General features: G+C 44.7%; 1 protein-coding gene and 1 long non-coding RNA gene across 7 annotated transcripts in view; both read right to left on the reverse strand.

Moving 5' to 3' along the window:
- LOC144141025 (TNF receptor-associated factor 5-like) overlaps positions 1-26,615 on the reverse strand; it is a 148,627-nt gene that overhangs the window by 29,049 nt on the left and 92,963 nt on the right. Inside the window, exons 1-2 of one of the 6 annotated variants that reach the window (XM_077672512.1) lie at positions 9,250-9,503; positions 240-536 (exon numbers count right to left, since the gene is read on the reverse strand). The exons of 2 other annotated variants lie outside the window; for them this stretch is intronic. In XM_077672512.1, the coding sequence (XP_077528638.1) occupies positions 240-479 (240 nt within the window). In that variant the 5' untranslated portion in view covers positions 480-536; positions 9,250-9,503. Of the gene's footprint in view, positions 1-239; positions 537-3,465; positions 3,490-8,648; positions 8,775-9,249; positions 9,504-26,615 lie in introns of those variants that run through there. 3 more of the 6 variants (XM_077672507.1, XM_077672508.1, XM_077672509.1) reach the window with 3 other exon arrangements.
- On the reverse strand, positions 16,157-23,760 carry LOC144141026 (uncharacterized). The gene is made up of 2 exons (XR_013316416.1): positions 22,678-23,760; positions 16,157-16,817 (listed from the first exon to the last, which is right to left on the reverse strand). It is a non-coding gene; the product is annotated as an uncharacterized LOC144141026 (long non-coding RNA).

Consider the following 26,615-nt stretch of genomic DNA (forward strand, 5'->3'; position numbering starts at 1 on the left):
GTTGTAACCCAGCCGTGTACTTCCACTCCGTGACTATGGTTACAATGCGAATTCAGAGCCTAAACATGTCATGCCACTGAGAGCTTCGAAAACGCCAACATATGCATCTTCCAACACGATTGTTCTTGGTGTTAAATAAAAATGGCAGACCAGCCATAAAGACTTTGTGGCCGCGCAGAAACAAACTGTGCTACAGGGACAACATACAGGCAACAAACATAATAAATACCGCCACTTACGTCTTTAATGTCGGCTTGACACCCACGAAAGGAGCATGTGAACCGGTTCATTTTGTCCGTATGAACAGCGACGCATTCTTGGCAGAAGATGTGTCCGTTGCCATCTTTGAGACCCTTCGGTGTCACGGCGTTGCAGCTGCAACAGATGAGCTCCGGCTTTAGGTTCTTTTCAAACGACAAGAGCACGCCGTTAGGAAGTCCGTGTACATCTTTGACGGCATATTTAGTTGGGACGGCCATCCTTGAGTACTGGTTGTAAAGCCGTTTAATATCGATTTCCTCCTAGATTTCCGTACCCTGGAAAACAAAGAATGAGAGACAAGTCTTCACGGCAGGCCACCCAGCTTACATGGGTACAACTTTCGACACGCGGTAAAGATATGGTTGGTTGGAAACAGCGTGTTAAAACAGGATCACGAAGAAAATAACCGGACAGGACGAGTGCTATCAACATTCGTTCGGCTAGCATCTTCCAAAAGGATGCATGGCGAACTATCTAGCATTCGTTCAGCGTTGTCTAAATCATGTATACACTCTATTAATGACAGTTTCAAAGAACAGGTCCAAAAACTAAAAGGAGCAGGTTTTCCAACCAGTGCTTTGGCATGAACGTGCAATAAGCTCCTAAAAATGCTGAGGTCGAGATAAGACTGGCGCACATAAGAAAGTAGCACAACAGACAAAGTACGCCGTGGTCCCATATGTTCACCGGACCATTCATAGGCTAAAAAAAGTTTCTTCTAGATTTGGGGTGCAGGTAGCCATATCGGCACCCAACAAAGAGGGTAAAATATGTGCGTTTGTGGACAGAAAGAAACAAGGTAAGGACGCCGGTGGAGATGACAAGTGCTCGGTGAATCACAAGAACAAATATGTGCCATGCTGCGTTGGTGTTGTTTACAAAATCCATTGCTCACGTGGTCAGTTTTATGTTGGCCAAACGGGCTGGTGTATAAATGTGCGTTTAATAGAGCACTTTAATTCATTTGAAGGCACACCCACATCTTATTTGTCGGATGATTGCCATTCATGTTCCACGGGCGCCTGTCAGCCCCATTCCGATAAAACAGTTGTATTATTCCGTCATCACATTCAGCTGAAGCGCGATCATATAGAGGCATTTCACATAACCAGTCTTGGTGGTTAGTGTGTTAGTCAGCCCTCTGTATATCTGCACGAGAAAGAAGTGGCTTTCTTTGTTTTCAAACGTCGAAGCAAGGGTAAATTGTTCCTGTTATCTCTTTTAGTGTTTGAGTATGATTCTCACCACTGCGCATGCGCAGATTTGAATTTTTATGTATAAATGTTTCTTATTTTTTAATAAATCTCAGTTGATAGTTAGCGCTCATCCTGTTCGGTTTTCTTGGTGCTCCTGTTTTAACGCGCTGTTTACAACCAACCATGTCGCTTTACCAACTCGCCCAACTCTCCATCCTGCTACGGTAAAGATACACGGAATGATTTTGTTGAAGACCTCTACGTAGGACACCTTCTCTTTAACGTAAGTTTACGAGGACAAGCATGGGAATCACACCGAACACGAACTTACGAAATTTGCGCCTATTAATTTCAATCGCAATTGGGGTGTGCTGTGATTGAGTTTGGGATTAGTACAAGAAACTTGGAAGCACTAGAAGTATATTACAGGGCACAACTATGGGGCTGTCGATTTGTTTTCGTGGAAACCCGCAGGAATCAACACTCAACGGTGTTTAAAACTACGTTTTGATATGCTAAATTACAAGAGGTAGATGAAATGCGCATAATGATAGCCTTCCTGGTGCGTAATTGCCGCATATTTTGTTGGGAGATGGTTTGACAAAACAAGTTTTACTGGCGGTGTTTCTATCACGATATCTCTCATTTAGACGGCCTTGTATTGTTAGCAAACGGGAATTCTGTGACCCACAACCTTCGCGCATACTCAGAAATTATGACAAGTAAATGAAACTCGGCGAAATGAGTTTACTTTTTTTTGCGGCGAATTCCGGTGAAAGTGCATTAAGAAAGTTTTGAAGAAAATAAGAGAAACCGTCGTCCTCTGCTGAGAATTTAAAATAAATAAAATTTGCACCTAAGAGTTTTTGGCTTCGGAGATCAAACAAGCACAAAATCACTGCTAGAAACAGCTCCGCTGAAAAGCTTTGCAAAATCACACTGTCTCCGGAAAAAGGCAGCATGTAAATTGAAAACAGAAACAAACTCGTGAGACAGTTCCAGGAGGGATCCGCACTTGCCGTTTCCGTGGTGCCCCTTTAACTGTGTAATGTTAGATTGTGCGGACATGGTTCGGATTGGGGAGTTGGCAATCGTTAACTAAGGAAGAAATATTTTATGTAATTTTTGGCGTTCGATGGATTGATTGTAGGGTTTAACGCGCCGACATAACGCAGGCGATGGAGAGCGCTGTAGTGGATGGCTCCGGATTAATTTTGACCACATGGGGATCTTTAACTTGCACCGAAATCTCGTACACACGGCAGTTTTTGCGTTTCGCCTCCATCAGAAAAGCGGCCCCCGCGGCTGGTGATCAAACCCGCGTTCTTGGGCCGAGCAGCACAGCGCCATAGCCACTGAGCCACCGCTGCGGGTAATTTTTTTTTGCACTTCCGCTATAATGAAGCAGCTATGTATTTTTACAAGTAATCTGATCAGAAATGGAAGAAAATGATCTGTCGAGAAATTCCTCGGCCCTCCTACACATACAAAAGAGCAGCAGCTGAGAAGTGGTGTTTCCTTAATCGACGGTTATACGCACAGAAGAAACGTTTTTTACAAAACTATTCATTGCACACGCTTGCTTGTTAACTAACTCAATGAAACTTTGTACAATTACACTTATAATGTACGAAATAAGTTTGGGGCTGTCGTTCCGCTTTCGTAGTAACCTATGTATTCAGAAAACACGGGAATAAGGTAACCTTTACAACTGCATGCGACATAATTGCAAAACGTAAGCGTGCATCGGAGTAATATCAGAGTCGTCTAATTGGAAATTAAAATCGGCTTAGTAATATCGCAGCAACCAATAACAGTATATTTTGTTCTTAATACACCAAAATTAGATTCAGAGCTAGACAGCATTTGCGAAAATCTGGAGGCTGAATTTGTGTACACGCGTCGCATAGACTGGAAGACACCGACCAGCGCTGGTGTCTAGCTGTATGCAACACGGCTGTAAACTTAGTCTTGCATGATATTGAAGCTGGGAGTAGTAAATACGAACCGGTAACCAAGTATTCCCCGCCATGACAGTTGACGTTTGATGGTTAGCTGAACAGGCTGAATATTGTTGGGCAAATATGGGGCATTCACTTTAAAAACTTCCCAACGTGGAGAAATTCACCACTGCCTCCAAACAGATGTCCAGGGTAAATTGCGAATTCCAGCGTCTCAAACGATATACGAACCTAGCGACTTAAAAATTGCCACCACTGGTTTTTAAAAATGAACTTTATTCATGAGCGCAATTAAAACATGATGATAGCTTTGTATCCTAGACTCAGTTCGGTTTTACTGCGATGGAACCACGTGCTCTACACTATCTGCGTCCAAGCGTGATAGCTCGTTACCTTAGCGTCGAATGCATAAAGTAGACATTTTCGAAACTTACGGATTTAAACCCGGCATTCCTGAAGGCGAACAAGCGGTAATATATTATGCAGGGAATGAGCACCTTAATTCGGTGCAAGGCAATGCTTGAAGAATACGGAAATGAACGTTTCTCGGGCGATCTTTGCGATTTAGGGCAATATGTGAAAGAAAGTTTTCAAGTTATTATTGCCCCTAATGCCACACTGAATAAATTATCCATTAAAAATTAAAACGTCACAATTATAGGAGATGTAAATGTTAACTTGCTAGACGTTAATTCTACTTATTACGACACCTACACGAACTGGTTTACGTGCTCTTGAAACGAATCAAATTACCTCACCCATTCTCCACGCGAGCCACAGAACCGAAATCCTTATAGATCATGTCTTATCGAACTTGCCATCTATTCCCGTAACTGGTGTAGTACAAATTGATATTAAGGAGCACTTTCCAATCATTGTTACTTTTGACACTGAACCCCGTTTTTCCGAGGGATACTACTACATTTCAATGTTCAACGCAGAAAAATTTATAGAAACCGTCAGTGGTATCAATTGGTCTGTTATCAGTCGCATGCGTTATCCAGTCGAAGATCTTAATTTTTTTCTCCTTATCTTTTTTGAACGCTGTTAGCATTTTCACTCCAACTATAAGATGTAAAAAGAAATCCGTTTCCGTGTAATCCTTGGATGACTAAGGGCTATTATATTCGTCACTTAAAATCGGTTCAACATTTTCAGAACCAAGCGATACGTGTCATTACCACCAGCCATTTTAGTGCGAATGTTTCGTTACCACCGACCCAGTTAGGTATCGTATCCATTGATCACTTTTTCAAATACAATCTTGCAATCATGTTATATAACCTCCTCAACAACCATCTTCCTTCTCAGTAGATAGATGTTCATTCTGTATTCAATACAAACACCACAAGATTTGCCGCCCCTAATAATTTTAGTCCCAATTGTTCATTCAAATTTCGGAGAAAAAGTAACCACTTCACCGCTAATAAACTCTGGAATAGCATACCTCTTACTCTGAAATCATCAATGTCGTTGCTGCTATTTAAACCAGACCTGAAGTATTTTTCGTAGGGTGCAATTAGATGTTTTTGATAATTTTACCGGTGTATTTGCACAAATGTTGTTCCTTGGTATAAAAACACACACCGTACAGTGGTACTTACCTCAAATTAAATTTCCCCTAAAAGCAGACCAAACTTTCAAATCTATTACAACTCAGTATGCGCACAGTATACCGATTTAACAGCCAGACGGTGCAGCATGCATAGGAGGCTGTGCGTTCCGTTGTTCCTACTTCTTGTAACCCCCATGTACAGTGCGGTTCACTGTTAAAGGGAAACGGCGAGCGCGTGGATGCTGCGATCCATGAAGCGCCACCGCCGAGAAGTGGCTAGAATCGCAGACAGCCGGCACATGCGCACTGACCGCATGAGGCGGCAGAAGCCGCTGTGTCGTCTGCTGAGCATCTGGGGAGCTATAAGCTACGTAGGACTTGGGCTACTGCATAGAATCAGAGGAACGATGACGGCTACTTCCTACGTGGATATCATACAGACGGTCCTCATCCCCCACGTCCTGCATAGGCCGTTCCCGGATGGACTCTTCTATTTTCAGCAGGATGGCGCTTCTGTCCACTCTGCACATATTCTTAAAGATTGTTTTGACAGCCTCAGCATTAATTCTTTAGATTGGCCTTAAAGGAGTACAGATTTAAATATTGGAGGATAATATGGGGATAATGAAAAGCAATCTTTCGCGACAATGCGGCCTCACTACCGCGAACTCGGAGGAGCTGTTCGAGGCTATTCAAGGCGAGTGGGAACGTCCACGGAGAGATCTCGCGATTGCAGGAGCACTTTACGACTCACTGACGAAAATGATCCGGAGTCTGAAGCTCTCCGGAGGAGCCACGATTAGCTGCTAGCAACAACAGACTTCCAGTTCGGCCATCACAGCGCTTAACCGTCACATTTTAAGGAATGTTCCTGGCGTCATGCTTTATTTGCATTTTTTCCCGAGCATTTTAAAAGATTGTGTATGATTTAAATAAGGCGACGTGAATTACCACATGTTCGGCGAAGTGATGTCTGTGAACGCGAATGTAGATCGACTACTCCCACTAGGCAATATTTTGAATTCGTTAGGCTTATAAATCATTATGCTTCACGAGACAGCGTGTGACAACATGCGTATTATTCACCCACCGGCGACAAATCGCGAACAGCTGTGCTAGCAGTGAATGCGTCAGTTATGAAGGGCAACGATAAAATGGCAGCATCTCCACTCCATGGATGCTAACGACTGTGCGGAGTACGGGGACTCGAAATGACATCCAAGTTTCGCCCTGAGTGATATCCGATTTGCGCCCTGACCTTCATTCAATTTGATCCGTGATTTGCACCTTGACAATTCCCTAAATAAAACTGGAACTCACGGCTGAAATCAAATTTCGCTTGATTTTGTCGTGGTGTACGCACGGATAGACGCGGACGGACATTGGGAGGTACTCCGCACCGTTGCAGGCGAAGGAGTAAGCCGTTTGACTCTCGGGTGCTAACTCACGGTCGTAGCCCAATGGGTAACGACTGAAACTAACTCTGTCGGGTCTACCAGACAGCCTCGAATCCGGCAGGTGCCTGGGAGATTTTTGGCGTTCGAAAATGATATGCGCATGGACATTGCCTGGTCCTAAGGTACTCAAGACCTAAAAAAATGCTAGCACATCACAGAAAAAAAGTTTGAGTCAAAGTTCCTGCGCACCATCGTTTCACGGCAGCACGCGCCCAGACGTCTTAGCACTGCCTGCAGCGCCTCCACCGGCGATCGTTCGCGATCGCAGCTTCGTACCGGCACCGGCGTGGCGATAAAACCGAGGGCACTGTCGTCAGTGCGGCGGCGGATATACAGACTATCTCGAACCAGGCGTTATCGGCAGGCGTCATTCGTGCAGCCAAAAGCTGGCTGTTCGAGTGCTCTAGAGAGCCGTGATGACTGTACCAACGCTAAAAAGAACTGCCAATAACCATCCGAAGTTGAAAGCGACTTCATGCACCGTGAACAAATTGACCCGGTGGAGTTTCGGTACTATCCTGTCAACACCGTCAATACCACATTGAATTTCAGCGTGAACGAAATGACGGGATTCGTTACATCGTAAAGAAAATATCGCGCTTTTTCATTTCTTGGTTGACAATTTCTGCACCCCTGTCGTTCATGCCACGACATATTTTATCGAGCCCATTGAATAAATGACTTTTGCATTAGGATGGCTAAAATCGCTGCTTAAAATAAAGTATCAGGAACAATTTTACACCAGTACACCAAATTTGAGCCACTATACTGCTCTGGTAGAAGGCAGTTCCAAGACCAATCGAATTTGTTATAAACATTATGAGCACACATAAATAGCTTGTGATACACCTAAACGAACAGCCTGGTCACAAAGAGCTAACTGTGGCGTTCCTGGAGTGATGCCGCCATATTTGAACATTAGATGAGCGATGGGCAAGTTGGGAAAGCTGTCGCCATTCGCCAGCTTGCAAAGATCTACATATTGCTCTAACGTTTTCCCAGAAAAGAAACTTCTCCATCGGTTTACATGTGATCAACGCCCATTGTTGAAGCCTATACCTGTTTGTTTAAACGAACTATTATTATTTAAAAATCAGACGTTACACCCTGCCCGTCTTGGTTTGTGTTGCGCATTTAAAATGGCTAACCAAACACTCACGAAACCCGCCACGACGAAAATACTGTGACGCCCCGGAGCACGAATCGAATTGTGACCCTTTATAGAGCGCGACTTAGCATGCTTCTTGCATTGCACGAACTGCGCCGGGGTAACGGCAGTGGGGAAGTCGGTCATAGCGGGTAGAAAGCGGCAATGTGATGAGCCCTACTGCAGATAATATGCCTATATTTCGGGAGATAATGAATCCGCAATTGAGCGACTAGGCGCGCAGTACAGGAGGGCTACAGAATAATATGAACAGAGCAGGTTAGAATCATTACATGCACCAAAACGTCCATGGTCCTTCGGAACGCTGCCTTTTGAAACGCGAGCCCGAAAGAGCTCAGCCGTTAAGATTAAACACATCGGGCGCAGTGACCAGTTTATCTGCAACGCGCTATTTGTCTTTGGCGATCGCAGAAGGCACAGATAGCATTTCGCTGTGTCGGCCCCATGCCTACTTTTAACGTGACCAGTACACAATTCCTTAGTTGAAAGCGTCATATTGAGCCGCGTGAAGTAATGAACAATTTTAGATTTTATGGGGAGAATATTTAACTTCTTCGATCGTTGTCCCTTTCATAACAGATTTTTCTAGGGGTCGCTTGTTCTGATCACCACTCCACATCGCGGCCGCGATTTTTCACATCGCAATTGATAGCTTAGTAAAGGAGACCATGTAGGAAAACAGAGCGTTTGCGTTCGGTAGTTGCGGCCGCTTTTTTCTTCATAAGGTTTGACAAATGCAAATGCGAGGTTCCGTTCAGCCATATACGCGTTTTGAAATACGCAGTGAAACCTAGGCGTTCATTTACGTTCCAGATATGGACGTCTGCTGCGTGCACCCAACACACGGGAAAGATTTTGGAATGAAGTGTTAAAACTCACGATGTGGAAACTAAATGGTTATCTGTACTAACAAGGACCATAAAAAGCATGTAACAAGGAATCTTTGCGCAATAAAACAACACGGCAGGTCAGCCGCGTTCTTTGTTTCGCGAAATTGCTAGACTAATGACAGCACATCCCACAAAGGTAACCAAACGCCAGTTTACTTACGAATACACCCGCACGACCATAAAGATTTGCAGCAACCCGACGCTATCAAAATTGGAGCTGTTCAAAACGAGGCCTAACCACATGGGCGGTGTATTTGCGCAGCTCTGCGTGAAGTTTCAGATAAGCGGGAAAAAGAAACTTCATCATCCCGCCTGCGGCGGCAGCTAGATGACACTGTCGCCATCTACGCTCGTCTGTGACAACCATAAAGCAATGTCTGTTGCAAGCACGTCGGTACGTAGATCTGCAGAATGACAGCGATGGCAACACCGGTAAAATGAAAATGCCAAAAGAAAAGACCCCATAAAAATACGATTCGTTCAGACGAAACTCCACTAGGAACAATGCTAAGAGTTCACGTACACACAGCCAAGAAGCTTTTCTTTTGCGTTTGTTTCCGTCGTTCCGATCTAAATAGTAACGCGGAATGTTTTGATGGAGGCGAAAAGCAAAAACGCCCGTGTGTACAAGATTTCGGCGCACGTTAAAGATCCCCAGGTGGTCAAAATTAATCCGGAGCCCTCCACTACGCCGCACCTCATCGCCTGCGTTGCGTCGGCGCGTTAAACCCCACAATCAATCAGTAATGCGGAATGCTCACCTCGCTTCGTGGTCAGTGGAAAGCCGAACGGTAGTCAAAACTTGTACGATGATATGATACTAAAGGAATTCACGCCCCATGTAGCTTCCGCCGCACGAATGCACTGACGACTATGCGCCGTCGGGAGCGCGAACAGGAACTACTCTCATATGCTAGGCCAGGAGCACCTTATCGGTTTTCGTTTCCAGGGCGACAGATAAGACGCCGTCACTCTGTGAGCCCTGGCTTCCCGTTTGCGTCGGCGAGCGCAAAGGGCGGATCTCTTGCTGCCACTTTTAAAGACGATTGTCTATCTTGGGCTGCTTCGGCTGAAATATTCTGGCTGGCCTTTACGTCACGCTCTCTCTCCCCCAATTCAGCTGTCGTGCGAAAAGATAATAATTCTGCAGAGAGAGAGTTTTAAATCGGTGAACAGTTCCCCAAACATACTTCTTACTTGTCTGCACTCTTGAGAAAAAACAAACATTGTTCGAACAGCTTCACGTGCACCTAAATAGGTTGAGAAATGTTCGCAATTTTTTGTTGCATTCAGTTTTTTTGTTACATGCAGGTTTCGAGATAAGGCTTGCGTAAATGAAGCTGAAACGAAGGCCACATGCTAGAAAGCGGTGAATGTGAACTAAACCTTTGTGGATTTATTGCACAGTGAAAAACTGCGTGAGTTGCACCTCCTGCTTTCGCACGAGGCTAGGCACTACACAGCACGCCACAGAAGCAATGTCACCACCAACCGTGTTGGCAAACGTTACTTAAATATTCCTTTTGCCTTTTGACGCTTTTCGGCGGCTTAACGCGTTACAAGAACCAAACTTACACTAAAAGGGTGCTTTTTTGCAAACTCGGTGCTCTTTAACGAGCTGAATGTTGTTGAGGTGAGATACAGTGCAGGTGGAAACATTATTCCTTCTAGCCAGTTTATCGAGTGCGAGCCTTCTTTCTCCAGTGCGAGCCTTGACCTCTTGGCGGCATGGCAAGCGTTGAAAACAGTGAAAATCAGTCTTTCGCCATATTTATAACGGGAGGAGCAAGAGAGGAGGAGCAGGGCATAAGTAATATTTAGAGAGGAGAAGAGAAGCTTTGACGTGGCCGGGCGGAAAAAAGACTACCCTCTTCCGAGGAAATTCGCATTGATGTGAGCAGATACACGGGCAATGTTTTTGTGGCCCGAATTGTGCATGTACATAATTTGCCCGTAAACATTTCGTTAACGTTTCTCAAACACGAGAAAAGCAACAATAAAGTTTATTCTTTAAGTACAACATTGACACACGTTTTATAAGTACTTTGCAATTGATGTGCCTGCCCACTTTGACTTACCCTATCATTTTAAATGCTTTACAAATACACAGGTGCTCTTAATAAGACAAACGCACTGCTTGGCGCAGTGTACAATTTTTCTCACTCGGGTAATGTAGCCTCCGAATTTCGTGTTATTGCAAAGGCATTAGCGTTGATGATCATGTTATATATTTTCCTAAATTTTATTTTAAAGCTTCTCATGGAAGCACCTTACGGAAAGATATGTAGCAGTAGCAGCGGTTTGAAGTTGGAAAAAGGAAACATGGTTTGCAAAGGTGTACGCTCTGTCAGATTCTTAAGTTTGTTGAAAGTTAAGCGCGGTAGTAAGGTCACCACGTTTTGTTCACAATGTAATCATACGTGGGGTCAATACATACATTTTGTATAATCGAAGAATGGACAATGGCCGCACACGGCTTAAGTGGTACCGTTAAAGAAGTCGGGCATAGATGTTATCTAAATTAGAACGGGGGGCTTGCGTTGAATATTCTAGTTTTTCTTACTTGTGTAACAACCCGTAGTTGTACAGTGCTGTGGCTTGTTATCGGGCAAAATTGTTTGGAATGGGCACCCATCATTTGGCACAGGAGCACCTGTGAAAGCAGCGCATCACCTGTAAACGAGGCTCCAATGTACCCCAGGACTTCGCTCAAGGTGCGAAGGTTTGTAGACAAGATCTGAGCAAGGGCCTTGCGAGCAGAGCCTAGTGTTTGCGGCTCTGACTCTCTCGCTTTTGCACACATCTTGCTGAGTTAGCAACCACTCCTTATGCGTACAATACTTATTTATCCGAACATAAAATATTACTTGACATGCATGTGATAATTCCGAAAAATGCCTAAGTAAATTTACTGACAGCACTAACTTGTTCATTCCTTGACAGCCTCGACTCATCCTTATTATTTAAACCCTATATACTACATAGCCATGTTCCATCCGATGGCGCCAAATGGTGCTTGCTATTGTATCACTAGTTTACTTCTTCAAGCGTAACTATGCATGCTTACTTCAAGGTATATTTATGGGTAAGCGTGTCAGAACATTGCTTTGGTCCAAAAACACACTACGTTCCAGTTTTTTTATCTTTGACGTAATTACGCCCTTTGAACTCAAGGTTTCCTGTTGGCTAAGTTTGCCAAAACATTACTCTAGCACACAAATACGTATCGTATTGTATTTTTTTGATCAGTTTTTTGCCAGAAGTTTCTACAAGTGAATATGCACAACTGCTGATTTAAAGGGTATTAGTGCACGGGCCCTGTCAATCCGTAGATGGCTTTTTCTTCGATGTCTTCCCCATAGCCATTACGTCGAAAAAAAAAAATTACTACTACTTTTGACGTAAAGAGGCCTAAATGGCCTCTCTGTTTCTCTTGTTTTTGTTACACTTCCCGAGCTGACAAGACCAGCCGAGGAAGTGTAGGGAGATTCGCATGGTTAAACGAGTGTTTTTACAGGAAGGTTTGATATGTAATGGGAGTACCAGGCAAGAATATTTTCGTTCATGGTAACTGTGGGCGATAATATCTCACGCAGGCTTGCGCAATTGGACTTTCACCGGTATAGGCACTCCTGATAACAAAACTCTTCTATTTTGTTATTCTGTTAGCAAACACCGAAAACGTAAGTCTATAATACAGTTGCAAAAACGCTTGTCGTAAATTTTAACTCAAACCCAATGCCTTAAACCCTGCGATTAATGCGAGATATCTAAGAACTGGTGCTGTTTTCAAGAAAAACAGTTGTTGCAACGTGCGCCCTACGATACGGAGCTCTTGATGCACTGTTAGCTTTTATTTCATCACTTCATTTTGAAATTACGATTAGAATCAGATGTCGTGAATTCCTTCTAATTAGAAAAGGGATTGGAAAAGAACGATGACAATCAATGATCATGCCACACAAAAAACCCAAAAATTATTTCTTACTAGCGTTAGTACCCTGCAATACGTGGTTGGCCAATATACCTAAAGTACAACACCTATGATGTCATTTGTTACTTATCACGTAAGAAATTCATCCTAAAATTTCTCAGAGTTATGAGTGTCTGCGCTCTGACAGCAGAGCTCTCACTGGAGCCATCGAGTGATAAAAACGACTGGAACTCGTGATTTTTTTCAACTATCTCGAAACAAAAATCGCGTCGTTAATGTGCTTTAACAACCGCAAACACATCGTACGGGCTATATAGTAATACCCCTTAGTCGGTTTTGTACTGGCGGTCGTACCAGGCGATTTGCCGGAGGGCCAATACACCAATTCCTATAACACATATTGAGTTATTCGTTATTTGTGACCTCAGTAGTTCACCGTGGAGTTGCAAACGATTATTAATACCCACCTGATGTCATTAGATGGGGTTTTACCATTGTGAATGCTGAAAACAGCTGCAATTCTAGATTTATTGGGACTTTCAACAGACAAATGTACGATCTTGGTGCGACGAAACAAATTCCTACGCATCATGAGAGTTATCCCAGTATGTGTGATGCGTAACTATCAGTCACGGTTTTATAACACGTAACATGGACCCCTACGGGAGGTGTGTGTTGCTGAAAACGTCGCGCACTGCTGCAACAGACGGTCCACGATCTACGCGACAGCGGTACTAATAAAATAAAGACACTTCACCTGTATTTCGGCAGTACCTCTTGAATAGCTTTCTATGCCGTTTACTAAGAAGCTTCGCCGTCCAACACTCTTATAATCGTGCCCTGGCGGTAATCAACAAAGACGACCTCGTTCGTGTGGTTGCTTGAGTAGAAAAAGTAAGAGAATGTTTGCTACCAAAATACACATGGACCGGTTTTCTGAAAGCATACAAGAAATGCCAACAACTGATGTCCTTACAGATGCCGCGCGATACGTGCGAGTTAATAAAAATTTATTGGAATTGATCCCAACTCTGCTGTAGTCATAATAACTTAGAGCAGAAGAAAAAGAGTACCACGCATGAGAAGAAATAGAAGCGGTGCATTGATTTTACAGTGACAACTGGAACCTTCTTTCATTATTAATTTCGGCGGAGGAAGCAGATACGCGGGTTTTGCTTTAACGTATTCGGCCGGTATTAAAAAAAATTAAATGCCTTTTGTCCAACGAAAAAAATGGTTGAAACACGAACCTTTTTTCCACAGCAAACTGAGTCGAATCAAAGTCTACTTTCATGAAGGAGTCGTGCTTGGTCAATGCCTAACAGGGCAGCCCATGATGGATTGGGTAATGGTCGCAATGCAAGGGCTATGTGCACCAGCGTCTAACGGCGAAAGGCCACGCGTGAAAGTCAACTTTTGAACTCGCTCTTATTAGGACAACGACAATCACCTTGAAATGTTTTCGTAACGTATTCACTCGGGAAACTTACCAGGTTTGAAGGGTTCACTGTGCACCTGAGTTTATTTGTCTGTAGACAGAAGTTGGGGAAGTTGACGTCCTTTGGTAGCTATTCTGGCGTAACATTTTCTATTTCAATCTCTGAATTTGCACTTTCAACACTTTGGTTGTCCACCAGAGGAAGGTTCTCGTTTCAACCATGTTTCACTTCACCCGTCATCATCTTCATCGTCAGAGAACGTTGGCTTTTTTGCGGTGTGTTTCGCTGTGGGCGGTCGCCATCAGTGGGGCAAAGAAGAGTTCGCTTTAAAATGCAAGCGTCTTCTACTGGGTCAAAATGGCCAATCGGATAGACGTTGTCCTCATACCGCGAGAGACCCAGGTGAGATTGTTGCCACCGAAAGCGTCTTTTAGGGCCTCATAAAAAAGTTGGCTCTCCTGTATCGGGCCAGACGCCATCAGCGCGGAACAGAACCCTTTGTTTAATAGAGCGGAATTGGTATAATGTCCCATAATAGGAATGTACTCTGAAAATCTCAAAGTGTTCGTTCTAGCTTGTGCCGAGTATTAGTATTATGTATTAGCCATTTTCATTTTGTAACTGGTGCGATTTCCCTAATCCCACAATCTTTTTACGCTTTGTTTGGTAAAAATGTTGAGTACAGTTTCGGGGATATTTGGTAGGGTAATACTGGTAAGCAAAATTATAGATATATAACAGGGATTGACACTTCTATAGAAATCTGCAAACAAGTAATTCACCCCCGTTTAAAATAGTCCTATTATGCCAGTAAACCAGTCATTCTATATTCTGCGAGGTACCTATAGCAGTTACCTATAAAAAACCAGTTTTTTGTAAGAACACAAGAATGTAGCGGTAAATGTATAAAATATTTGCGTGTGTTTGTTCTCTCAGACCCTATAAAATAGCCTGCCATACGCACCTCCTACAGAAAGACAGAAAGGTGCTCTCGAAGTTTCAAACCTGCCCGACCAACAGCGTGACTAGGCATGGACATCACCTGTGTGTTAGTCGTGTCTGTTAGACGCGGAATATCAAAATAATGGCCTAGTCTGTTTAGCTGCAGCATCGGTTGAGATCGTTAATGCGGTTTTTGTTTATTGGTGTGAACAGAATTTATTTTGCAAAAGAAATATGATATATCAACTCTTCAAATATATCTTGTGGAGTTTGTAAGAAGACCATATTTGCACTGAAATGCACGTTCGCATCATGGCAGTTGGTTTTCGGAGAAACGGGAGACTACTTTTAAAAGGTTTCAGGCGCGGCCTATTGTCACGCGTAAAATGTAATATGTGGATTTTATGCCGCATCCGTGGAGTGAGAAGAACACAGTAGGCCGCAATGCAGAAGCACTCAAAAACAGATATGGAACGCTCGTCACTCCTCGATCTTGCCTTCTTTCATGTGGCACTCGTAGGCACCGTAGCGCATACTCAAACGCTGGATGTAACCGAGAAACTGCCATGTACCATGTGCTGATAAGTTTACTCAGTAACAGCACTGGAGCCTTACGGCAACCCCCTCCCCTAAAATGCATCGTCTCTATACATTACAGTGGGTTCTCAAAATGGAAAACAGAAAAAACGACGCATGTACCGAACATCGCTGCGTTTCAGACGTAAAGTTTAATGAGTGTAATAATACTTCATCTGTGCCACATGGACGGACTCAGCTCGCGTAATTGCCCGTGGGGGATAATCTGTTACTGTAGGAGAAATCTCATAGTTCACGTCCGTCGTTCAGGGCAAGAATTTTTATGGGCGGAAGCAGCGCCGCCGTAACTTCCCTGGTTGACCTCGGCGACGAACCGTGTTCCATACCGACACTTGTTCTCCAGGGTGGTCGGTTACTTCTCTGTACGGGACGTTGTGCCCCCGCGCTTTGTGGGCTGCTTGCTGCTGAATGTGTGTATGGGCTTACTGGCATGTGGCTCTGCCCCGGTGCTTGAGGGAAACAATACGCCTCTACGCAGGAGCACGATACAGGAGGGTAGGAGGCGTCTCGCGCCTTGGCCTTGTTGTCTTTCTTGTAACACTCGTATTTTTAATAATCGTGGCTATTATCCGGAGGAGGAATGCAACCGAGAAACTTCCACTACATGGCTTGCACTTTTACACCGCTGCGCAATAGCAGCAACTTCCTCTTTTGTATCTTACTAGAAGACCTAGTTTAGTCCCGAAACTGCGAAAACACAATTTTCCCTTTCACGAGGGGAAAACGTCCAAATATACAAGCTATTCGTGCCCTTGATTGATTGATAATGACGTTTATTGCACCGACGCTACACAGGCGATGAGGCTGGGCGTAGTGGAGGACTCGAGATTTATTTTGACCACCTGGGGAACTGGGGAACTGGGGAACGTGCGGCCAAAATCTTCAACATACGAGCGTTTTCGTTTTTCGCTTCTATCAGAAAAGCACCCACCACAGCCCGGAATCAAACGCCCATTCTAGGGCTTAGCAGCACAACGCCTTAGCCAATGAGCCACCGCAGCGTGTTCATATAAATGGACTCCCTAAAGCCTCTATGGCCCGCGGTTTCGGATGGGAATTAACGATTTAGTCTGTCACACCATCCAGCTCTTCTTTTTATACATATATATTTCTTTTCACAATGAAAACAATCCTTCTAGGGCAGGCACCGGAGGAAAATTACATCAGTTATACGTAAACGTTTGTCTTTGTGCAATACACCCAACAAAGATTTTAAACAGCCACAACGTAAACCTCACAACCGCCTGGCTTTTGAGCGCATTAAGTTGTCAAAAAACAAGTCCCACCAAGCCTGCGATGTTTTTCAAATGCTGCTCAAGATGGCTTTTCACACACCCGCCCCTTCTTCTTCTGTATTTTTAGTCCTTTGTTCCAGCTCTGGGTCTTGCGTCGGTGCCGCAACATCTTCGTCCTGATCCTGCGTGGCAGACAAAACATGAGTGGTGAGTCATCTCTATGAAGAATAGAGCTACATGCCTTAGTGGTGAGGCCATGATTATCAACCTAAACAATGAACTTCCGTTTAAACCCAGGCGTTTGAAACCATCACCGCCACGCCCTTCCAGTTTGAGCACGCCCCGTGTGAGGTCGTTGCCGAAACGACCTTCCCGTTTGCGGTCCTTTGTTGAACACTTTCCCGAAAAGCCCTTCCCCTTTCAACCCGCTCCACAAGGCCCGCCCCAATTGGAGCCGTAAAATTTCAACTCGCTCTAGTTAGGGAAAATATGCATTACCATTATTGAAGAGTTTCCCAAAATTGTTCAACCTGGTAACGGGCACGCACAGCTGTAAAACTTTTTGCCTTCAAAGCAGCGATTTTTTTCGGAAAATGAGCTTACTGTACAAATTGACCGCTGTTAAAATCTGCATATGCCTGAGGTTGATTTTGTGCTCTCGAAGCAGAATTGGCAGCTCCCGAAGCGGAGTTCCAGACATACCCAAGACCTTGAGAAATGACACGCATGCGGTTTTCCTGTAGTTTGTTTCTATTGGGGTGGCTTATGTGAACACCCGCTTGTACGCAGATATTTTGTAGGGCGACTCCCTATTAGAGTTTGAGAATATATAGTAGCAAAAAAAAGGAAGGAAGCATGAAGAAAGTCGAAAAAATGTCCACTTATGGCTTTCCTGCATGTCTAAGGTGCAGCCATCCCACGCCTCTTCTATTCAACATGATTCTTTAACGCCAGATTTGGGTATGAGTAGGTGCATATGGCAGACATTCTCAGATAATGAATAGCAGCCTACCATTGTCGCTGAAGAAGAAAGTGTATGAACGCTGCATCTTACCGGTACTCACCTACGGGGCAGAAACTTGGAGGCTCACTAAGAAGGTTCAACTTAAATTGAGAACGACTCAACCGGCAATGGAGCGGAAAATGATAGGTGTAACATTAAGAGACAAGAAGAGAGCGGAGTGGGTCAGGGAGCAAACTGGTGTTAAAGACATATTAGTAGAACTTAAGAAGAAGAAATGGACGTGGGCAGGGCATGTAATGCGAAGGCAAGATAACCGCTGGTCATTAAGGGTAACAGAGTGGATCCCTAGAGAAGGCAAGCGTTGCAGGAGGCGGCAGAAAGTTAGATGGGAAGATGAGATCAAGAAGTTTGCGGGGATAAATTGGTCACAGTTGGCTCAGGACCGAGGTAATTGGAGAATAATGGGAGAGGCCTTTGCCCTGCAGTGGGCGTAGATAGGCTGGTGATGATGATGATGATGATGAGCCAAAAACTTTGGGTTATTTTATTTTACATGCTTTTTTATGCTTCCTAGAACTCGCTTGTATCTTTTCGCCAACGATGTTCAGATGCGCTATTTTAGTGATTTTATGTGTTACTTCCACAAAATTTCCTTCATAAAATTTTTGTTCATGTTTCCGTAGGTCTTTTCTGGGCTTTTCTTTTTTCATCACCTTTGGGAGAGCTGTGTAAGATGCACGTTTTTGAATTTAATAGTGCAGTTCTGGTGCACTTGTAGTTTTATTGAAGAGCCATTGTGCCATTGGACTGATTATCTCCATGCACCATTAAAACGATTAGGTGTGCGAACTCCGTCCTGTACGCATTTTTGTGCAAATGTGAGGCGTTACAGGGTAGTACGTAGGGGAGGTAGTCGGCAAAGAATGCTAAGCGTTAAAACCAAAGGAGCACTTCACTGTACTAGGAACTTTATGTAGAGTGATAGGGATTGTGTAAGCGCTGAGAGAGACAACTGAAAACGTCTTCAGGAAGAGCGGGGTGTCATTAGGTGCAGCCCCCCGGTGTTGAAAAGCTGGGCGGTCCATGATCTCGAAATATTTCCGAGTGTCCATGCTTCACCCTGTGTTCTCTTCTACGTAAAATATTTTCCTGTTTCATCTAGACTCATATGTGGCTATAACACCTGCCAGCCTAAAGCAATTGCTTCTTGCGACCCAAGATGGTCGCCTTTCAGTTCCTACCGACCTACTCCAGAGATTGCTTTTGGGCCTGAAAAGACAGAATCTCGGTGGCGGCTTTCTCTGCGTCGATGCATGTAACGGTTTTTTAATGGAAATACTCTCGCAGTTCATGTTCGTCTGACTTATTTTGGGATTTAGTAAAGTTTGTTCGTTCTTTTATTCCTCTCCTCAGATTGAAAAGAATCGTATTGAAACAAAAGAGTGCCCAGGAAAAACAGAACAAAAACAATATCAAATTATCATCAGCATCAAAATAAAGAAGAAAACCAGAAGAGAACGCACCTGAACGTCAGCTTGAGAAAAGCCACTCTACCCCACAAACCGAAAAATACATGAGTTCTCAATCTTTTTAGACTTGGCTCGAACATCATTTTAATGCTGAGTTATCTTTGCCGAGTGCCGGCCACAGCCAAGGCAATGTACGACCCTGCCTTCCTTTCTGTCAAAAATGAAAATTTGGCAGAGTTCAAACATTCAATTGTTACAGTAGCGTAAATTGACGTCACACACTGGAAACTTCAGCGTGCGTAAAAGTGACGTAATGTTTCACAAAAGCTTGAAAATGGCGGCTGCTTTTGCCGGGAAAGGGAGAAAAATTTCATCGACCTCTGGTGCCGAGAACTGTCCTTGAATTTGCAGCAGGCACAGTTTCGCATGTTATGCGGTTTAAAGCATGTTTTCTACCTAAAGAAACAATAGTTCGGACTGTTTCCAAGTCAGCAACCACGGAGCATACAAATAACGAGCAGCATTTTGGTTTTATGTTTGGCAGTAAAATAAAAATTATTTGTTGAGCGTAACTGCACGTTGGAGGGAATTGCAAGCCTCTCCATGAAAAAGAGAACCCAATGCATGGCATTTGTCCAAACTCGTCCTAGTAAGCGGCTGGGTCACATGATTGAACTTTAGAGAGAAATAACAAATAAAAGTGACTCGTTTGTCAATTTCAGCGCTGATTGAAGTGAGCTTGACGAATGAGTGAATCGGCGACATCGGTGCGCTCCGCGGTTATCAGGTGTAGCGCTTTGCTGCTCTTATGTGTAAATTAAGCGATGCTCGCGGCAGTCTTTTTATGTGATCACGCCGTAAACTTGTAACCTAGCAGCAGACGATAACGCGTCGGCGGCGGCGGCGGGGAAGGTGATAATGCAACAAAGCATGTTTAGATGCAGAGAGCTCAACTATGTTACTAAAAACGTTTGAAAGAAATAAATAGAAACGGTAAAAAAATTGTGTGATGTACTTTTGCTCGACATCCGCCTTTCACTTGCTTTTGGAATAACGTTACTCGATCGCCTTGTGGGGTTGACGCCAAATTTGACCTGCAGAAATGTGTTGCCCTTGCCAACGTCAGCTAACTTCTTAAATTTTTATAGTAAATTCCAAGTGTTTTTATATCGTTTGTGCGCAAGATTTGATATCTTGGTTGTGACCTTCATGAGTGAGGCGTCAAATTACACTGCATGACGACAAAGCTTAGGGAGCATCAAGTTACTGATTGCTTACGTCGCGCCTACGCAGAAAATATGGCGAAATCATTGTGAATTTGTGCAGTCAAGAATAGGCCCCCCGATGTGCTAGCTTGGGGTACACCACTGCACGACGCATGCGCAGACACCGAAACAATCCGGCATGTGAGCTTAGTGATTTTCATTTACACAGATTTAAACTAAACAGTTTCGTTAGTTTGACCACTGCGAGAAGGGTTGAGGAACTTTTATAATCGCTATTTATCAGAACCTGTTGCTACTTTCGCCTTTTGTAATACCTCTTAACCACAACCGAATTGGTAATCACCAATTTAGAAAACAGTCTAGCAATCGTGGAAAGCTGTGCCCAAAACGTAGCGTTTCTCTAGCCGCCCGATTTGGTTTGTACATTTTGCTTTTCCGCACTGCAAACCAATCCATACCGTATGTTTCCCGCATGACCACTTAATTCCGTCTGGTCTAGGTTACACTGCAGGTGCTGTTAAACACGTTAATCAAGTCGTGCGAAGAAAGCGCGCAAGGGACCCAAAGCAGCGCCAAAACAGGCCCAAAATAAGTGTTGCTAAAGCAGGCGGCAAACCCGCCGACAAAGCAGGCGACAAAGCCGTCACGCGACAAAGCCGTCACGCGACAAAGCCGTCACGCGACAAAGCCGTCGCTTCATTGTGCTCTGTAGGCGAAAAGCACCCTCCGCCTCCTCATCCACGTTGGGAGTTTTTTTTTCCCGCATGCCACGAAAGAAACGTTGGCTGGTAGAGGTAAAAAGCTTTGCTTTAAAATAGCCCGGTCAGGAACGTCGAACACAAGAATGAAAACAAGTGCAAATGCACGAATTGTCCACTAATGCCTTGCATATGCACAAAAACGTATAGTTGCCAAAGTCGCTATATTATGGAACTGTACATCATCTGCGAAAAGAAACTAGGTAGAAAAAACTGTGAAAATCAAATAAACCCAAAGTATCTTGATATTAATGCAAATACGGCAATGAAGAAACACACATTGGGACAAGTGACGTAAGATTGCTTGCTCATTACTAGTCAGCCCTCTGATATTCTGAAAACATGTGTTGTTCGCAGGATTGGTGATAGGGGCTAGGCAGCGCTAAAGTAATTGCCACTCATCTCTACAAGGCTGTGAGGTAGGCATGTTGGTATGGCGACGTCTTGGAAACAGCGTTTCCACAATGTTAGTGATCCGCTTTCGTAAAAGTTGAACAGACGTGAGCTGCACGTGTTTCGGAGTTCAAGAATTTGGGCAAATGGAGCAATTTTGAATGCTTTGGTTCCCGTCACTCGAGTCTAACTCGGTAGGTTATTTCAGGAAGGGTAGATTTAAAAACAAGAAACGCAAAAGTTGTTTTTTACCTGATTGAAATAGGACGAAACAAATGATGAGGTTGGAAAAGACATGGAATAGGCACAGGCGAAATGCAAAATGGCTAACAGAGAAGGTCGTTTCAATTGCGGAGGCTGAAATAGCCCTGGTGCTTTGGAACCAGTATCACTTTCTAGCATGCAATTAGTACGACTTGATTATCCCACAACGTTTACATAGTTTCGACAAGACTCAGAGTCTATGTACACGATAAAACATGATTACCTTGGAGAGCGGAACACTTTTGTGCACAAGTCCTAACAGTTTCGTGTAAATAAAAATAAATAGCTACTGGGTGTTTACCAAAGAGCAGCATCACCGGGCAGTGCTATTTCTCCCTATACTTTCCAAGGTAAGGAAAAAGATCAACGCGATCTTGTTCGTGTATTCTAAAGTTTAGCGCGGTAAGATGGGATAAGAAATTGCCGCCCCAGCTCTTACACACGTCCGCCACTAGCTCGATAGTGTATCCGTTGACGGAAAATACGCCAGAAGACAGGTAACGGTTGGTAAGGGCAGTTGTGGCGTTCTTGAAGGTTTACTAGCGATAGAGCGTCTAGACGTGTTTAAACACCGATTGTTATGCGGTCAACATTGAATAAAAATAGTCCAAGTATATTTGGTGCTTTGAAACGCACGCCGTTCGGTCATTTCTCTTGACGGCGTGACGGCGCTCCGGACAAGCAGCTGGCAAGGGCCAGCTCCGTGCGCCGATACGTTCGACAGTTTCGGTCAGGTACCGCCATTTTGGAACAGGTGTTGACAATAGGGGTCCGCATTTAGGGCAGGCTCTGCTGTTATACCGTACGCACTGTTAAGGCGTTTATATGCAAAGCAAAGCATTTCAAAAATGTATAAACAGACCAACTCCCCATGCCTACGCGTAGTGATTATTCATTGAAGTTTGTCTGGCTGATTTGTATTTGGTTTGTAAAGCACATAATTAGCAAGAGTTTTCTGATAGACTTACTTATATTTGGATTTCCTTCCTCGATGTTCGTTTAAGGAACTTTACCATTCCTTCCTAACAAAAGTGGAAAGAAGCGCCAAAGCTTTCCAACACCAATACTGCGTCAATAGTGCATCTAACCTTCGGTGAAACTGCGTCGAATAGACCGCCAAACCCTCAATGATCCAAATCGTAAACAGAGAACGAACCTCTGCGACGATTTTTTTGTGCACTTAGTAAACGTATCTACGAACTATGTGAATGTATCCCCATACGTCGTTTATAAGATGACGCTATACTTTTGTTCCCCTTCTTCGTAATCGATGCGTGTATTGTAATATGTATATATAGAACCTTTCCAATTTCGCGAAACTCTTAGTGACCGTGTTGACACAAGGGAAGCCTTGTTTCAGACACGTGGCGTGTTAACCGAGATCTTATCAGTGCTTTTCGATCAACCCACAGGTCTATAAGCAAATTCACTAGCTTTTTCAGAAGATGCCATTGGTTCCACTAATAAAGCTGTCGCTTTAAAAACGGTCAGACATTCTACAAATCACCTAAATCCTACTTAATATCCTGAATTCACAAGTCGTAATGGGGAAACTGAATAGAGGCCTAATACCTGCGTTGACAGTGCTTGTAAAAATCTAAAGATCCCTTGATTTTCCATTTCAAATTTTAATTAGCAATCTATTAAGCGATTACGCTTAAGCAAGCGATTAGGGGCTGGGAGAAGCCTTTTTTATTTTGCCATTTTCAGAGGTAATACGAAACTGCTGCTTCGGTGTCTGTTCACGACATTCAAGTCGACCGTAGAGGCTAATTTCTTTTAACACTTAGGGGTCCCTGTGGTATCTCATACCTCCGAATGCCCCCGAGTTGGAATGCCCTGATGGCGCTGGAAATGCGTTCCTGCAAAAACAAAACTCCGTGATCATGGTATATATCATGAAGTCGTAAACAATTAACGGCGCCGTAAAAAATGTATTCTCGGCCTATAAAGCATCGAAGCCAAGGGGGTACGTACAGTCGCCAGCAAAAGTTTGCGGGATGTGCAGCGCGTGGCCCAGCGGCGCAAAACTGCATTGGTTCGCCATCTGCAGCCAGCGGGCGTCGGGTCGAGGCTCAAGGAACTGGCGTGCTGAGCACGCTTTGCGCATGCCTGTACTTTATTAGGTACGGGTCATCTCTGATCGCTACCGTGCCCCCGACATGCTTGCGATGTTGGCGGTAGCCGCTGTGGCGCCGCGTGACCATCGCCGTCCTTCCGCTGTCACTGGTGCAACAAAACACGTCGCCTGCGGCCGTCGTTTGCGCGGTGGGCAACGTTGAATAAATCTTATCTTCCAAGCGATGCATTTGTCGAGGAGTTGTTTAGGCTACTTGTCGGAAACTGCGTCTAGTGACGGGGTGCATAGAAAAAAGTCGCGCCGTCGAATTTAATATTGCGGCAAAGTAAACTTTCTGGTGAATATTGCGGCAAAGCAAACTTTCTTGTCGAATGTAGGTATCATGTAAAAGCATCATACCGAAATTGACCGCGAGCGTGGCGTTATCATTGCGCCGAAGCACATTTACTTGCCACAGTTAGTTTATAGGGAAGCTGTAAACGATATGGAATTTCCGTCTGCTGTCAATACATGACATGCAAAGGAGGAGGTATGGTCACAGAAAACGGCTGTAACCCTCGTTTTGTCGGAACTACTCCTGACCAAATTGTATGATAATTAGTCGCGCAGACGACTACAACGTTTTGCGAAACAGTTTCAGCCCCGTGTTTGTCCTATAGAATAGAACATTAGTCCGTATTGCTTCCATTCACCTGAATAACTAGGAAGTAAGCGAAACTCTTGCCCACAAACAGTTTCTTTCGTGACCTTCTTGAATTAGGCCCAGCTGGCTTGTCATCCTTTATCACACAGTGGAAGAACTCTAAATTGTTTCCCATTTCTCTTCACTTAAACCTAGGTGTGTGTTCCGCCTGTTACAACTGGTGCACCCCCTAGTCCTCATAGGGAAAACGTATACGAACTGGAGTATTTGCTCTGCACTCAACAGTTCTGAGTTTGTTTTCTGTTACAGCGGAGGCCCGTAAAAGTGCTTCGCACTCATCTGAGTCTGTAATTTATTGCCACTTGTCCTCACCTTTTGCCATTTGCCACTTGCACTAGCAACTTTCCACTTCCACTTGCGTCACTGCCTACTTAGAGCTGCCCGTAAGGAGGGTGATATGCCTTCTTTAGTCCTCCGGAGCGCGGGGCGGCATGGTCAGAGCACGCACTAACATCAATTGCGGTAGCTACAGGCATGAGCGGCGAATGGCAATTCTGGGCCAGCTTACAGTTTATCGGCGCTTAGGTTAAAAATTAGAACATAATTCGTGCTCAACCAGCAGTGCCTCCGGGAAGATAACATTTATTCAACTTTGCGCGCCGCGCAAACGGCGGCCGCGGGCGACGTGTTTTGTTGCACCAGTGATAGCAGAAGGACGGCGAGGGTCACGCGGCGCCACAGCGGCTGCCGCGAACATCGAAAGCACGTCGGGGGCACGGCAGGGATCAGATATGCCCCGTAACTAATAAACGACAGGCATGCGTAAAGCGCGCTTAGCACGCCAGTTCCTTGAGCCTCGACCCGGCGCCCGCTGGCTGCAGATGGCACAGCAATGCAGTTTTGCGCCGCTCGGCCACGCGCTGCACATCGAGCAAGCGTATGCTGGCGACTGTACATTCGCGGTGCTCATCGCGCTCCATCCTCACTGATCAGGAAGAGTAGAATTTCTGTGTTATATCGCGGGACTACAACGTGTCGCTTTCACTTCAATCCAAAGTGAAGATAGCATTTTCACATGCATTATACAGCGAGAGTAAAGACCCACTGTGTTGCACATTGTGGCCCTGCAAATATTGCGACCGAATGAAATGGACCATGGTTGATGGACATTGACCACGAACTTCAACTCAAGCGTGCAAACTGAAAAACAACTATCGATAAACTGAAATACCTGAACAAAAAAATTTCCCCGCATTTCCCCGAGGGGGAGAATGTGAAAGTGCGAATGCACGGTTGTCGGCCCGCTTGCGGCGCTTGCGCTCGGCCCCCGCAGCCCACCGCCTCGCCGCCTTCTCTTCCATCTCTTCCATCGGGTTTGTGGTATCACGTGTACACCACGCAGTTATCACGCCGCTATAACGCCGCTGAGTCGCCAATGTACGCCGCTGACGACGTAGTTTGAATGCGTTAAAGATATAAGGCGCGTTACTAACATTGATATCAGCGTCGCGTCCGTGGCTTTCCACAGATCCCATTGAGTCGGCTTGTTACGTGGTCTTGACCTACCGAAGTAGATTGAGACCATACAGTGGTCAGTAAAAAATATTGGACGTACATTAAAGTCCGAAACACCAGAAACTTTCTCTGCTGATATATATATCCTGTCAAGGCGAGCATTTGAACTGCACTGAAAATGAGTAAAGTGCACTGCACTTCCTTTCATCTGACCGACATCAACAAGACCATGCTCGTGCACTAAATCGGCCAGTGTGGCTGCACTGCGGTCATAGCGCGCAGCTGGCCTTGAACGATCATGCTCACTGCAGACGCAGTTGAAATCGCCCATAAAGAGAAGCTTTCGTTGTGTTCGGAGGAACTGCCCCAGCGACAAGAAAAAGGTATCACGGTCTCGACAATGAACTGGTGCATAGAGGCAAATGATACGCCATTCAACACCCCCAAGAACAAGGTCACAGCAAATCAAACGCCCTGAAGTATCTACAGTGCAGGAGAGACAAGAAAACCCTACTTGCTTGCTGATGAAGAGGAAACATCCGCCAGACAAGCCTGAGGAATGAGTGACGCACGCATTATAATGTTCTAAAAAGGGCTCTAATGCGGCCGCTGTGTCCTCATCACAGCAAAGCTTTGTCTCCTGAATAGCGGCGATGCTTAGGTCCATC

This window comes from Haemaphysalis longicornis, unplaced genomic scaffold (assembly GCF_048455015.1).
Source record: "Haemaphysalis longicornis isolate Haplotype H1 unplaced genomic scaffold, Haemaphysalis longicornis Haplotype H1 scaffold_6, whole genome shotgun sequence".
Lineage (NCBI taxonomy): Eukaryota > Metazoa > Arthropoda > Arachnida > Ixodida > Ixodidae > Haemaphysalis > Haemaphysalis longicornis.